The sequence below is a fragment of the Athene cunicularia genome (assembly GCF_003259725.1).
Source record: "Athene cunicularia isolate RWA chromosome 1 unlocalized genomic scaffold, athCun1 chr1_part1, whole genome shotgun sequence".
Taxonomy (NCBI): domain Eukaryota; kingdom Metazoa; phylum Chordata; class Aves; order Strigiformes; family Strigidae; genus Athene; species Athene cunicularia.
Window position 1 is genome coordinate 2816063 of NW_020799091.1, and position 12403 is coordinate 2828465.

The window sequence follows — 12403 nt, forward strand, 5'->3', positions numbered from 1 at the left end:
GGGGAACGGCTCCGCTCCCGCGGAAGAGGCGCGCCGTGGAGCGGGCCGCTTCCCGCCCGCCGCGGGGGGAGAAGCGGGAGGTGGCGGGGCCTGGGGCGGCCTCACGCGAGGCCTTGTTTCGCGGGGGGGGAGAAGAGGCTGCTGCCTCCGGGCTCGCCGTTGTACCCCCCTCCCCGGGGTCTTTCTAGGTTCTCTGTCCTTTTCTACTTCCCCCCCTCCTTGTGCTCAAAGCGCTGTCCTCCCCGCCTCCTCCCACCAACACCGCACCCTCCCGTGACCTCCCCCAGTAACTCGCCTTCATCAACCCCCCCAGCAAAATCAGATTACCGAGTTCCCAAAAAATACTCTCCGCGTTCTTAAACTTGACATCTGCCTCCTCCATACCCAGTTCGTTTAAACTTAGACTGTCCTTTCGACTTGCCTTTCTGCTCTCAGTTTTTTTAAATCCCGAGCTGCTTTTCCAGCTGCTGTACCACGTCTGAAATTGCATCGGCTGCAGGGAAGCCGCCCACCTTCACCTGCGGACCCTGTTCCCAGACAGCGCTGCGGAGCTGTGTTGTCCTTTGACACCTTGCAGGAGTTCTGCCCGACGCTTGACATAACATTGTTTTACTCTTTCACCTTTATCCTCTTTGATCTCAGGTTGCGCCTTGGATTTTATGAAACATTCTTCTCCAGTCTCTCAATAAAACATTATCTGGTGCGCTGCTCTCGTTCAGGTTTTTTGTTCTCTTTGTTGCTGGTGGGTGCTATTCTGAAACATTGTTTTCACAGAGGACAGGTGTGCCGGCAATTTTTAAATCCATTTCCTTGCCCAACTGCACTTCAACCTCGAGTTTCTTCCATTTCATTCTCAGCTATTTTTAGTTCTACCATCCTTAGCCACTGCTTCATTTCTTTCAGTACAGTCTCCTTGTATAAACTTGTGTTTTGCCTCCTTTTTAAGCTCTTCTGCTTCCCTTGTTTCCTGTGTTTTTTAACTCTCATAACTTTGCTTATGGATTTCTGAACCATTTCTCCTCATCTCTTTGTGTTTGAACTACTGCAATTTACAGAAATTGCTATTTGAGATTATACTTATGAGTTGTATAGTTCATTATCTCTTTTGATCTTAAGTGGTACTGTATATTTTGTACTGTACATTTGTGAATAATTAAAAACCCAGCTAATTTGTTGGGGAAATACTTTCCTGCTCCTTGCCAATTGGTGATTGGACCATGCCCTGCATCAAGAATGTCCAAAGTTCCTGTTAAAAAGTTCATTCTTACTCCATTATAAGATACTCTTTTATTAATTCAAATAACCTGACCTTCCTGATATCTTTGGCAGTATTATGGGGAATAGTTTTAGATTATAAATTTTTATTTGTAGCTTTTAATTTTTCTTTCTTCATTTCTACTATTTACTTATTATTGTGCTGTTTGGAAAAGACAGCATGGAACCCTTGCTCTCCCATCTGCAGTTTGTGCCTGTTTGATTGCACAGTCTCAACCTTGCAATACTATTTGAATTGGGAAATATGATATTTCTAATAATTTTGTTGTTCGTTCACCCCTGTGTAACCTCTAGGTCTATTTCTGCCATTTCCTCTTGCAGCTAGCACAGACAAAAATAATTTTTGTTCTTCAGAGCCGGGTTCTGGGTGGTTTGTTCAGCCTTTACTCTTTGGTTGATGGGTGATGTCATTCTGTTTTCATTCATACTGGTTATTTCTTCAACTGTAATCTCCCTTCAAGCAGATTTTCAGGAAAATAGTCTTACAGATCTTTGTCTGAATCCATTGCATTACAGATGTGTAATGTGAGAGAATCTAGAATATATGAATCCAAGCCAGTTTGCTCATCTAGCTGCTTGCCTGGCTTCCTGTTTGGCAGGGCACATGTGCCACTAACTTCACAAAGGGGCAAGAAAGAAAAGAATTGTCCTGCTATCCTGTAGAGGAAGCACCTCTGGCAGACTCAGTCCTCTACTGAATCCAAAGTAATGCAGTTTTTACTTCATGTGATGTCTGAAGTGGGATACTGAGATCTGCTCCTGGCAGTCTAAGAAGAGCGTGTGCTGTCTGGCTGTAGCACATGCAAGACAGGACAGGAGGTTTCCAAAAGGACTGGAAGCAGGGTTAATCCAAAGATTTCTCTTCTGCAAGAGCTCTTTCTTTATTCTGTGCCACCAGGGCCCCTATGGTTGATTTTTTTTTTCCCTGGTGAATTTAAACAATTAAAAAGGATAAGAAAGGTTGAGAAACTGTATCTGGAAGGATCTGCTACTGAGGTTTTCTGGATCAGCCAGGAGCAGAGCTCTTTTTACTGCAGAAACAACCAGTTTGCTTAATTATGAGGATTTTAGACCACCTTCCTTCTGAACTGATAGGGCAGAAGGGTGACTCTGCCCTGGAGACATGTCAGTTAATGCTGATCTAACGCATTTCCAGGGTGTCACCCTTCGACTCCTCTCTTGTCTACTGCCAGAATCACACCAGCAATCAGACCGTATAACGTGCAGGACTGTGAAGAGGGTGTAAGCTTTCGTGGTGCAGTGAGGTGGTACTTTGAGGCAGAGTCCCTGCCCTGCTGGCACCCAGCTGTGATTATGATAGCAGATCTAAAAATTACTGCGGTTAATACCAAAAAGCAGTTGGTCTATAGCGGTGCTGATAAGGCCTCGGCTGGAGCACTCTGTCTAGTTCTAGGCAAGAGACATCAAAGAAAGGTGCATACCAATTGTTGGCTGCTGGGGGGAAAAAGGAGAAAATAAGCAGAGATTTAGAAAATATGACTTGAAGGGAGGTGAAGTTTAATTCATCTAAAAGAAAGGAAAAAAGACTTAAGAGTTAGGTCCTCAGAAAAACAAAGGATGGTGGAAAATACAAAGATTAAGCTGTTTTCCTTGTCCACCACAGAATAAACTTAGAGATAACAGGTTTAAGTTGAAACAGTGAAGATTGAGGTCAAACATTAGAAAATGTATCTGTGTGTTTCACTGTCCTGAGACATTACACAGGGAGATTTGGCCTCTGTAAGGAGTGACTAAAGAAATAGGGCTCGACTCCTTTAGGTCTCTAAAAGTCTTGTCTGCTAAAACAATATGGCAATGCCATTGTTTTGTTCAGGGCTTTTCTATTGGGTTGGGGTTGGTTTTTTTGGTGTTTTGTTTTGGGTTTTTTTTAACGTTGTTTAGTGTAATAAAATGGCCAAGGAAACAGTGTATCTCTCAGATATTTTAGGAAATTATCATCATCTTCATTGTACAATTTAGGGAGAAGATTAAAACCCAGATATGAGAGGATATTCTGGGACTCGATCCCTGTTGATACTTTAAAAAGTTGAACACACAGTACTTGTATAGATTTAGCATGTAAAATGATTTCCCCAAAATCTTTCACAAGATCCCCAAGAGGACTGGTAATTCAACAACCTGCCAATCCTCAGTTCAGTTCTGTTGTCACAAAATTACATGGATAAAGTCTCCTTGGGCCAGGGACAGAATTTTCTGGTTTTATTAACATGCTGCATATGCGAGCCTGATGTTATGTATTAAATATCCCTTTTCCAGACTTTGCTTCAACTTTGTGATGTCTTCCCCTGAAATTGCTTCCCTTTCTTGGGGTCAGATGAAGGTGAAAGGCTGCTCTACAACATATAAGGACTGCAAAGTATGGCCAGGAGGAAGTCGAACCTGGGATTGGCGAGAAACTGGAACTAATGTAAGTTTGCTGTTTACTATCCATCCTGCATTTTAAACTGGAATCAGAATGGTCCAGACAAGAGTTGTTAAGGTTCCTGCCAGAAATTTAGTGGGCTGCCTTTTGCTTTCATCCAGCTGTTAGACTTTTCCTGGGAAGGACTGGGTGTGTGTTTTAGAAGTGAGAGGTCAGAGGACGGCAGCCACACAACGTCCTACAGCTGCCGGGTGTAGCAGCTATTGCCACCAGTCCTCACAGCCACCCTGACCCAGAGCACTCTCACACATCTTGGAGCTCTCAAACAGCATTCCGTGTTTGATTAAGAGTGCAGTTGTCATAAGACACTGGTAACAGCCTCTTCTTGGACTGCATAAGCAAAAGTTGTCTTGAGTAAAATAAGAAAAAAAATTTATGGGAAGTTAAAAGAAATCAACAGTGACTGACCCTATGTGCTTGGAAGACAACAATGCATGTGGTTTAGTTTATATCCTTTTCCTTGGGGTCCCATATACTTACTTCAGAGGAAAAATATGCAGATCAGTGTCATATGCACTAGTTTCCCTGTGAAAAGCTCACAGTCTGGCTAACCACACAACGACTTCTCTTGGTAGCCATATACTAAGCGCTTGCCCTTGCAATTTTTACACTTTATCTGTAAATGCTATCAGAATTGTATGAAAGTACATGGAACTATATTGATGTTCTGGTTTTAGAAGCAGTATAATGTCTACCACGTTAGGAACCTGATGCTGATAATTCTCCCCATATTAGGGCTTGCACTAGGATAGCTGTATTGACTAGAAAAATAAAATCCATACTTTCTAAGCAAATGTTAAAGCACAAAAAAACCCCTACATACTGATCAGGTCTTATCCACGCAGAGGATACAGCTTTGTTGAATTCATTTTGACACAACTGAAGGGCAAAAATATTTGGGTTTGGAACTTCATCTATGATTTTTGGAGGAACAGAACCTTTTTAAGCTGTAAGAATTTGGTTTATACAGAGAATATACCGCCAAGAGAAAGCTAGTGCTGTCATGCAAAGATATCTGTACCTTGCAGAGAGAAAGATGGCTCTGTGTCTAACTTTTTTTAATGTATTTAATTTATGGCCTGATTATAAAAAAAAATGAAGTTTTCACTGGCTGTTTGGAGGGAAGGCATTGTGTCGTGAGAGTCACTTTCTGTTTGTTTGACAATATTGTTCTCCTGGTTTGTACGCATGTATCCCTGGAGAAGCAGAACAGATATGGTAGCTGAAAAATTCCCAAATAGTTCCCAGCTCAATCACGTTTTGATATTTATTCAGACCACTTGAAAACTTTGATTTCAAATTATAACCACCATTTAGGAGGTCATGCTTTCCTTTTAAAATTTCTAAAAAGGGGTATCTTCAGGTGACAGGTAAAAGCTGTAAGTCCATAAAAGTCCTTAGAGGAGTCCTCCAAAGGAAAGAAGAAAAGATGAGTCTATATGAATTTAAAACTGGAGGAGGGAAAAAAAAAAATAGTTGGGTCATTTGGAGAGGTGAGTTTTCTGGCATCCTTTTTATATAATCAGGAAGTAAAAAAGTAACTATTTAGGTTTTGCCTTCTATAGGTCACTTTTAAAGCTCCTGCTTTAGGTCAGTTCTGTCTCCCTTGAAGCCATGAGGAGTTAGGTCACTTGCTTTAAAAAGGAATTGCAAGCAACTAATGTGAAAGTAGAAATAAGCTTTTCTAGACTGCATCTCCCAACTCTAGAAGAACTGTAAAAAAGTGAATCCAGTCAGCACTGGAAGTAGTAGGATTCACCAGATGCATCTTCTTCACATTTCTTTACAGTAGACTGCAGTGTGCCTGCTTTCTCTGAGCATGTTTTTCCTGGGGGTAGGTGGAGCTGAAGTTTGGGAAGCAAGCAGTGCTGGTCATGTCCCACACTCCAGTTGGAAAATAAATTGCTTCCTTTCCTTCTCTGCTATCAGACTGCTGCCTAGCACTTAAGTCTTTCATCGAGAAAATTGTATAACTGGCTCTGCAAGGTTCTGTAACTAAGCACTAATAGTTGTATGACCTTAACCCTTGGGGATGAAAGGCAGACTCCATGGCTGGCTGCATTTCAGTGCCATCTGCTCATGGGAGAAGTAGGAATCCTGAAGGGAAGACCAGAGAACAAAACAGGCAAGAAGTTCTGCTGCCCTTCCTCTTTCCCTCCAGCTGTCAAATCAGCAGCAATACAGTTATTCTGTCATGTCACAGCTTTCCGTTAATGACTCTGGTTTCCTACAAAACATGTGGAAGTCCCCACATTGGTGTGTTTTGTGTAACACAAAGTCTTTTGTTCCATGGCTTTGATGTCCCAGGAGTACTTATCACATGACAGCAAACCTCCCCCAGCAATTTAATTATTGTAATTGCAGTAAAACATATACCCGTTCTTTTTGTCAGAGTCTAAAACACCTCAAAAGAAAAGCATTCCCTCTTCTGTCAGAAACATGTACTTGCAGTGATTTGGTCTGAGAAAGCTCTGCATGTGCAGAGTGACCTCTCCGTTCTAGGTGGGGATATCAAATGTAAATGGATTAGGGGGAACATGGCTTTTCCCCTGGCAGCCAAAAGGGCCAGTCGTGTCCTGGGGTGCATCAAGCACAGCATCGCTAGCCGGTTGGGGAGGGTGATTGTCCCCCTCTACACTGCCCTGGTGTGGCCCCACCTCGAGTACTATGTGGGTTTGGGTGTCTCAGTACAAGGACATCAGACTATTAGAGTGTGTCTGGAGGAAGGTGACCGAGATGATGAAAGGTCTCGAGGGCAAGACTTAAGAGGAGCAGCTGAGGTCACTTAGCTTGTTCAGCTTGGAGAAGGGAAGGCTGAGGGGTGACCTCATTGCAGTCTACAACTTCCTCAAGGTGGGGATGGAGAGGGATGTGCTAATGTCCTCTTGCTGATGACCAGCGATGGGACACAAGAAAATAGAAGCTGCAGCAGAGGAAGTTCAGGTTGGACATTAGGAAGAGGCTCTTCACTGACAGGGTGGTCAGTCCCTGGAACAGGCTCCCCAGGGAAGTGGTCATGGCCTTAAACCTGACAGAGTTCAAAGAGCCTCTGGACAATGCTCTTAGTCATATGGTTTAGTGTTGGATGGTCTCGTGAGGAGCAGGGAGTTGGCCTCAATGATCCTCATGGGTCCCTTCCAGCCTGAGATATTCTGTGAGCCTGGAAAACCATAAAGGTGAACCAGCTCTGTCGCTGAAACTTCAGATACCAGCCAGGCTAAAGGCTTTCTTGTGGGATAACTTTAATCCACTCATTGAAAGCATCACTGCCATGGAAGGTTTCACCCACTTTCAATTTCTGGAGGTCATGTTTCAGCTTGAAAAGTCCTGCCTGCTCTCTTCTGCAGGCTGAGGCATTGACAGGGCTGAGAAGACATCTCCAACAGCTTGTGTGAGGCTGCAGCATCAGCTGCTGAAGACTTGGGCAGGGGAAAAAAAATAGGAGAGGACCCAAGGATGTCAAAGAAAAGCTCACTGACTGATGGAGCAACAGAAGCCAAGCATTAAGCTGGTGCTTTGACCTTAAAACATTGAAACAATGTAGTATTTTCTGGAAGTATAGGGGGTAAACCATAAAAAGAACATTCTCCAGAGGTCTAGCATGGAGTTACCTGCTTCAAGTGAGAAACTCATCTCAGTCCTCTAAGAGGACTTAAGAATCCTACCAAAAAAAAAAAAAAAAAGGGAAGAAGTAGTAGTATTTGTGGTTTAAAAAAAAATGCACACCAAAGACGGGCCAAATTTCAGCCACAGGTTGTACAGTATCTTACTCTTGGCCATGAAGAGATACATAGAAATTGAATCCAAGAGGAGAATTAGTGTGACATCATAATGTTTTATATTAACATTACAGGTGTATTTGTGGATTGATATGTTTAAAGCATACCAGTAGTAATGGGGTGTACTTTAAAAACTCAGTCAATGTGCTCTTAAAACTTTCTCTCCTTGAGGGATTTGGTTTCAAATATTCCCTTCTCAAAATTAAAGACAGTGCAGAAATTTAAACTGTTAATGAAATGAAGCTAACTGATATGTTTCAGTCCCCTTTGGTAAATGAGATTTGCAAAGTAAACAAGAGAAGAATTTAGTAATACTAATTATTTGAGGAGCTCTTTGTAATTAAAGTGAGTAAACTTTGGCTTGCCACAGTTTTTATTACAAGAAGATTCTCTTCCTTTGAAAACAAACAGCAGTAAGTTGCATTTTATTGACTTCACTTTAACTTTTCATATTTATAAAATGGTAGTTGTTAGACATAAAGGTCTTAGAAATGTGATAGGCATCTTTTTTATTTTTAACTGTTTAATAAAGAGTGATAATATTGCTATCAATTGATTAATTACTATCCTTCCTATTCATTATTATGTGTCTGCAGAGGAGGGTTGTGTTACATTTTAGTACTGCTAATTTGCTCTGCTACTCTGTGGACAGTTTCAAAACACGTAGACGAAGCTTTCCTGGTTGATGCTGTCAGTACACAGACTTATTTTCCTCCCCTGACACTTAGCATTCTCCGGGAGTGCAACCAGCTGACCTTGAAGAAGTTGTCAAGAAGGGTGTTAAAACTCTGGTGATTGGTCGTGGCATGAGTGAGGCTTTGCAGGTAGGTTTTTGTTCCATGAGAAACTAGAACCGTTTGTTTTCCTTCTCCCTCTGATTAGGGGGAAAAAAAAAATTATGAAGCTTTACTAAGAGGAGAAAAATTGAGGATGCTGAATTAGCATGACAGAGTTCCTGTCAGGAGTCCCTCTCTTCCTGAAAGAAACATCATTTGAGCTCCTCTGTATTAGTGTCAATGTCAGGCAGTAAACAGGTCTACGCTCTGCTACAGGAGCAATTTAAACCAGGAGAATTTTTTACAATGTCATTAGTCCCCCCTCTTAGAATACATTATGAACTAGCTCCAGCCTGCTGTAAATACTTTGATAATTAGGCATTTTTGTTACTAACGTTGGCAGGGTGTCATTTCAGCAGATAAACTAGCTACAGAAAGCTCAGAAGTGCTGAGTTTTTCTTCATGAGAAGCAATTCTTTAGCTTTTTGGTGAGTAACACCTTATTTAGATGAATTACCTTTAGCTCCAGTTCTATTTTTGTAAGAAAGGGCTGCATTTTAAACTGTGTTAAGGAGAGATGGGAGGTATGTATATAAAAGTAGCTTTATTGAAGAGAAAAACATTTAAATCGATCTTGGAAATACGTGAGTATATTGTCAGTTTGGCTACTATCAGTTACTTAAGTGCATCTACTAACAGATGGCATCAGTACCTGCTTTTCTTTGAGCCTTACAGTGTGAGGGGAAAAGACTCTAATACTTGCTCTTCCCATTGCCTTTTCTCTTCTGAGGTTCCACCATCTACCGTGGACTATCTGAAGAAAAACGGGATTGATGTGTTGGTCTTGCAAACAGAGAAGGCTGTGGAAGAGTACAATGCCCTGGCTGCTCGGGGTGTCAAAGTGGGGGGAGTCTTCCACTCAACCTGCTGAAGCCTTGCAGCTCGTTCCGCCTTCCTTGACCGCAGCCAAATCAGGGACCCGCCTCTCCACTGAGTCAAATTACAGTCAACAGAGCGTGGACTTCCGTGCCAAGGCATTTGTGTGCTGACAATCTAAAATGCAAGGACAGTTTATTAGTTCAGGATTTAAACAAACCGTGTGTTCGCAAAAAGGGGGCAATAATTGAATTACAGAACCATTTTTATACATTCTTGAGACTGACCTCATCTTCCTCTGAAGACTGTCTGTATCTGGTTACTTAACTCTTTACTTGTTGCCTAAATTAAGACACTAGGCTTTGAATATTTATTAGGAAATGGCCTGAAATTATGTTATTGGCTATTGGAATGCAGCCATTAGATAGATGAGTATAGTCAAGTGGTGGATATGAAGCGATGGTAAATAAAAAAGCAAACCCTGAACATACAACTTTGCCTCCTGCTGGCAGCTTCAGTCAGGATATTGCCTATCCAGATCTGCTTGTGATAATTCAAGAACATCACCTTAATTTAGCACTTTAAAATATTGCATTAAACCTGCAGAAAGAAAAAAAAAAAAAAAGTCTACAGGGAATAAACATAAAATCCGGGCCTTAAAGAATTTTGCTATTGTGAATTGTGAGGATTGAGTTATGCAATATATATCTATTCAAAAGTCCCTACGTGCTTAAAATCATCAGATTTGTCATGTAGATGTTGCAAGATAAAATGTTGATCTTCAGGAAATCAGTCTAAACTGCTGCTAACAAGATGCTGCTAGCAAGCTGGGGATGGATGTGAGAATTCTCACTGCTCATCATTATTTGATGATTTAAACATGGTGCCAACAAGTATATTATTACACTAAAAATTTTAAAAGTTCTCGTAGTTGCCCTCTTCTTGGTGGGCTTCTATTAATATTGCCAGTTGCAAGTTACCTGCTGTAGAGTTCTTTCCCACCAGGCTTGCTAATTCTTGATCTGTGTGTGTGAAGTCTGTGTGTATTAATGAAAGTACAAAGATGACACTATAAAAGCCCCGAGGCACTCCAAGCTATCCAAGTAGCAGCAGAGAGGCTTAGATTGGTATGAGAACACAACTTTCCCAAGACCCAAGAGTAACCCTTCACAAAAATACTATGTTCTTTTTCTGTTTATTTGTGGTAGTAATCATTTAAAACCTTTTATCTGATAAAATACAATGTGGTGTGAAAGCAAAGGGAAAGCGAGTAGCTGAAAAGTTTTATCTTGCAATCTCCTAATTACAGCAATATTTTCTTTTAGTGTAGCTATATTTGAGGCAACATCTTCTCTAAAGCAGCAAGAACTGCCTTTCCTGCCTGCATCTCTGTTCTCTGACCCGGCAGCTGGTATAATGCTCCTCATAAGCACGATGACATTTTTCTGAATAAGCCGCATGGTGTGAAGTGGAAGGTGAACCACTGACCCAGAAGACTGTGGTCATCCCACGGGAATGCCACAGAACCAGTTCCTACCAATCCGCAGAGTGTGAAGACTTTTTGCATTAAATGTTATCTTACCGCGAAGGTGGTTTGACTCTTGATCACAGTCGTATATTTGCATTTTTTCCATGAGATTTTTGGGCCTTAAGGCAGCCTTAAATAGGAAGAGGCTTTGTAAGCCTTTTACTGAGAGAACAGTTCAATTTTTTTCCAAAATGTTGGACACTTCTGAGGTTCAGCTGGACAGGGTGCTGGGCCACTTGTCTAGACAGTGCCTTTGCCAAGAAAATTTGGACCTTGAGCCCCCTCCCAACCTGATATTCTACGATTCTGTGATCTTTAAGTCCCACAGAATGTGCGTTACGGTGTTAGAAGTTGAGCAAACACCTAATCCTTCACCTCCAGGTTTGTTTTTTTCCCCTTTATTTCTATTTTCTTATTAACATGGCACATTAATGATGAAGCCACATTCAAGGAAACTGCTCAGCCTGGGTTCTTCACTTGAGGAAAAATACTGTGGGCTCCTTGCACTGGTGCTCTGTGTTTTGCCCTCCAAAAGGCACAGGAGGAGTGCAGCATTGCCAGGTGACTTGTAGAGGTGCCCTCCCCAGCTTTGTGCTGCAGCCTCTTAATTGTTCCTTTCATTTGGCAACCGGTAGGATATAGAAGATTCCACTTCTAAAACGGGGAGCTGCAGCGTGGAAAGAAATAGATTTCTCTTTTTAGAGGTAAGCTGCTAAGTTTTCCTACCATCTGTACAAAATTTTGGTCTCCACAAGGAGATTATCTGCTGCAAGTCTTTTCCATCCATATCATCTATTCCTGCTCTCGTCACAGCTTCCCGAGTCAGCTTTGTCACTTCCCACAAAAGCTGCTCCACTTGGGCTGCTCCAGTCTCTGAAAGCCCAATTTCCTTCTTGGTGCCTGAAATTGCTTTGCTACATGGTGGAAACAGCTGGGACTGATTCATCAAAAAAAACCCAACCGGCGCTCAAAACGGTATCTTTATTAAATCGCTGCTTTCAGCTAGAGCCATAAATAATTTGTTAGAATTACGGGCTCATCGCCCAAATCGTGGGAATGCACTTTTATAGGGCAGGATTTCTCACATACCCACTTCTCTGCCTCCCACCAGGAAAACGATCTCCTGGCAGGCAGTGAACTCCCACCCTGGCGCTCTCATTAAAGCGGAGCTGGGGCTGGGCTGGGTGCCAGGAGGATCCCACCCCAGCTGCTCCCCACGAGCCGGTCGCTCCCTAGCCCTTATCTTTGTGAAACAGCACGCGGGAGCTGGCAGCCAGGAGAGACAGGCCATAAAAAAGGCTCACAGACACACCGAACGCAGCACCACCAGCCTTTTTAAGGGACATCAGGTGGCATTTGTGCAAAGCTTAGGCCTTCAAACTTTATTTTGAAGCTTTGCTAATATTGCATTAGCAAGCTGGAAAGGAAAAAAGCCTACTCCCCCCTTCCTAGTGCCTGCTACAAAGAATAAACTGGAAGATGTGAGTGAAATAAGATGGAAATCATGATTGTATCTCTGATTCGCTCAAAAGATTTCAGAACTCAGATAAGCAAGACAGGAATCCAGAGGAAACCCACCTCCCTGAGCTGGAACCCAAGGTGATATTGTATGGTCCTGATTTAAATGCTGGCCCTGTTCTGTCATCTTCCCAAGAACTTGATTTGTACTTTTTGCAGAGACTGCACCCACCCACTTGGTTTTTCTGTACTTTTAAAAATAAGATAT

The 12403-nt window shown here is 42.2% G+C and overlaps 1 protein-coding gene across 1 annotated transcript; it reads left to right on the forward strand.

Moving 5' to 3' along the window:
* The first annotated feature begins 1418 nt into the window (after nucleotides 1–1418).
* AAMDC (adipogenesis associated Mth938 domain containing) lies at nucleotides 1419–9613 on the forward strand. Its single transcript, XM_026863677.1, has 3 exons — nucleotides 1419–3703; nucleotides 8226–8321; nucleotides 9064–9613. Exons 1-3 carry the CDS (start codon nucleotides 3524–3526, stop codon nucleotides 9202–9204), a joined length of 417 nt encoding a protein of 138 aa, XP_026719478.1. The 5' UTR covers nucleotides 1419–3523; the 3' UTR covers nucleotides 9205–9613.
* Nucleotides 9614–12403: the final 2790 nt, after the last annotated feature.

What these genes read in the sequence shown, in the direction of transcription:
- AAMDC (XM_026863677.1), top strand. Translation starts at nt 3,524, where the DNA reads ATGTTATGTATTAAATATCCCTTTTCCAGACTTTGCTTCAACTTTGTG. An exon ending in GGCGAGAAACTGGAACTAAT is followed by an intron (nt 3,704 to 8,225) that starts GTAAGTTTGCTG and finishes CCTGACACTTAG; the next exon opens with CATTCTCCGGGAGTGCAACC. An exon ending in GCATGAGTGAGGCTTTGCAG is followed by an intron (nt 8,322 to 9,063) that starts GTAGGTTTTTGT and finishes TTCTCTTCTGAG; the next exon opens with GTTCCACCATCTACCGTGGA.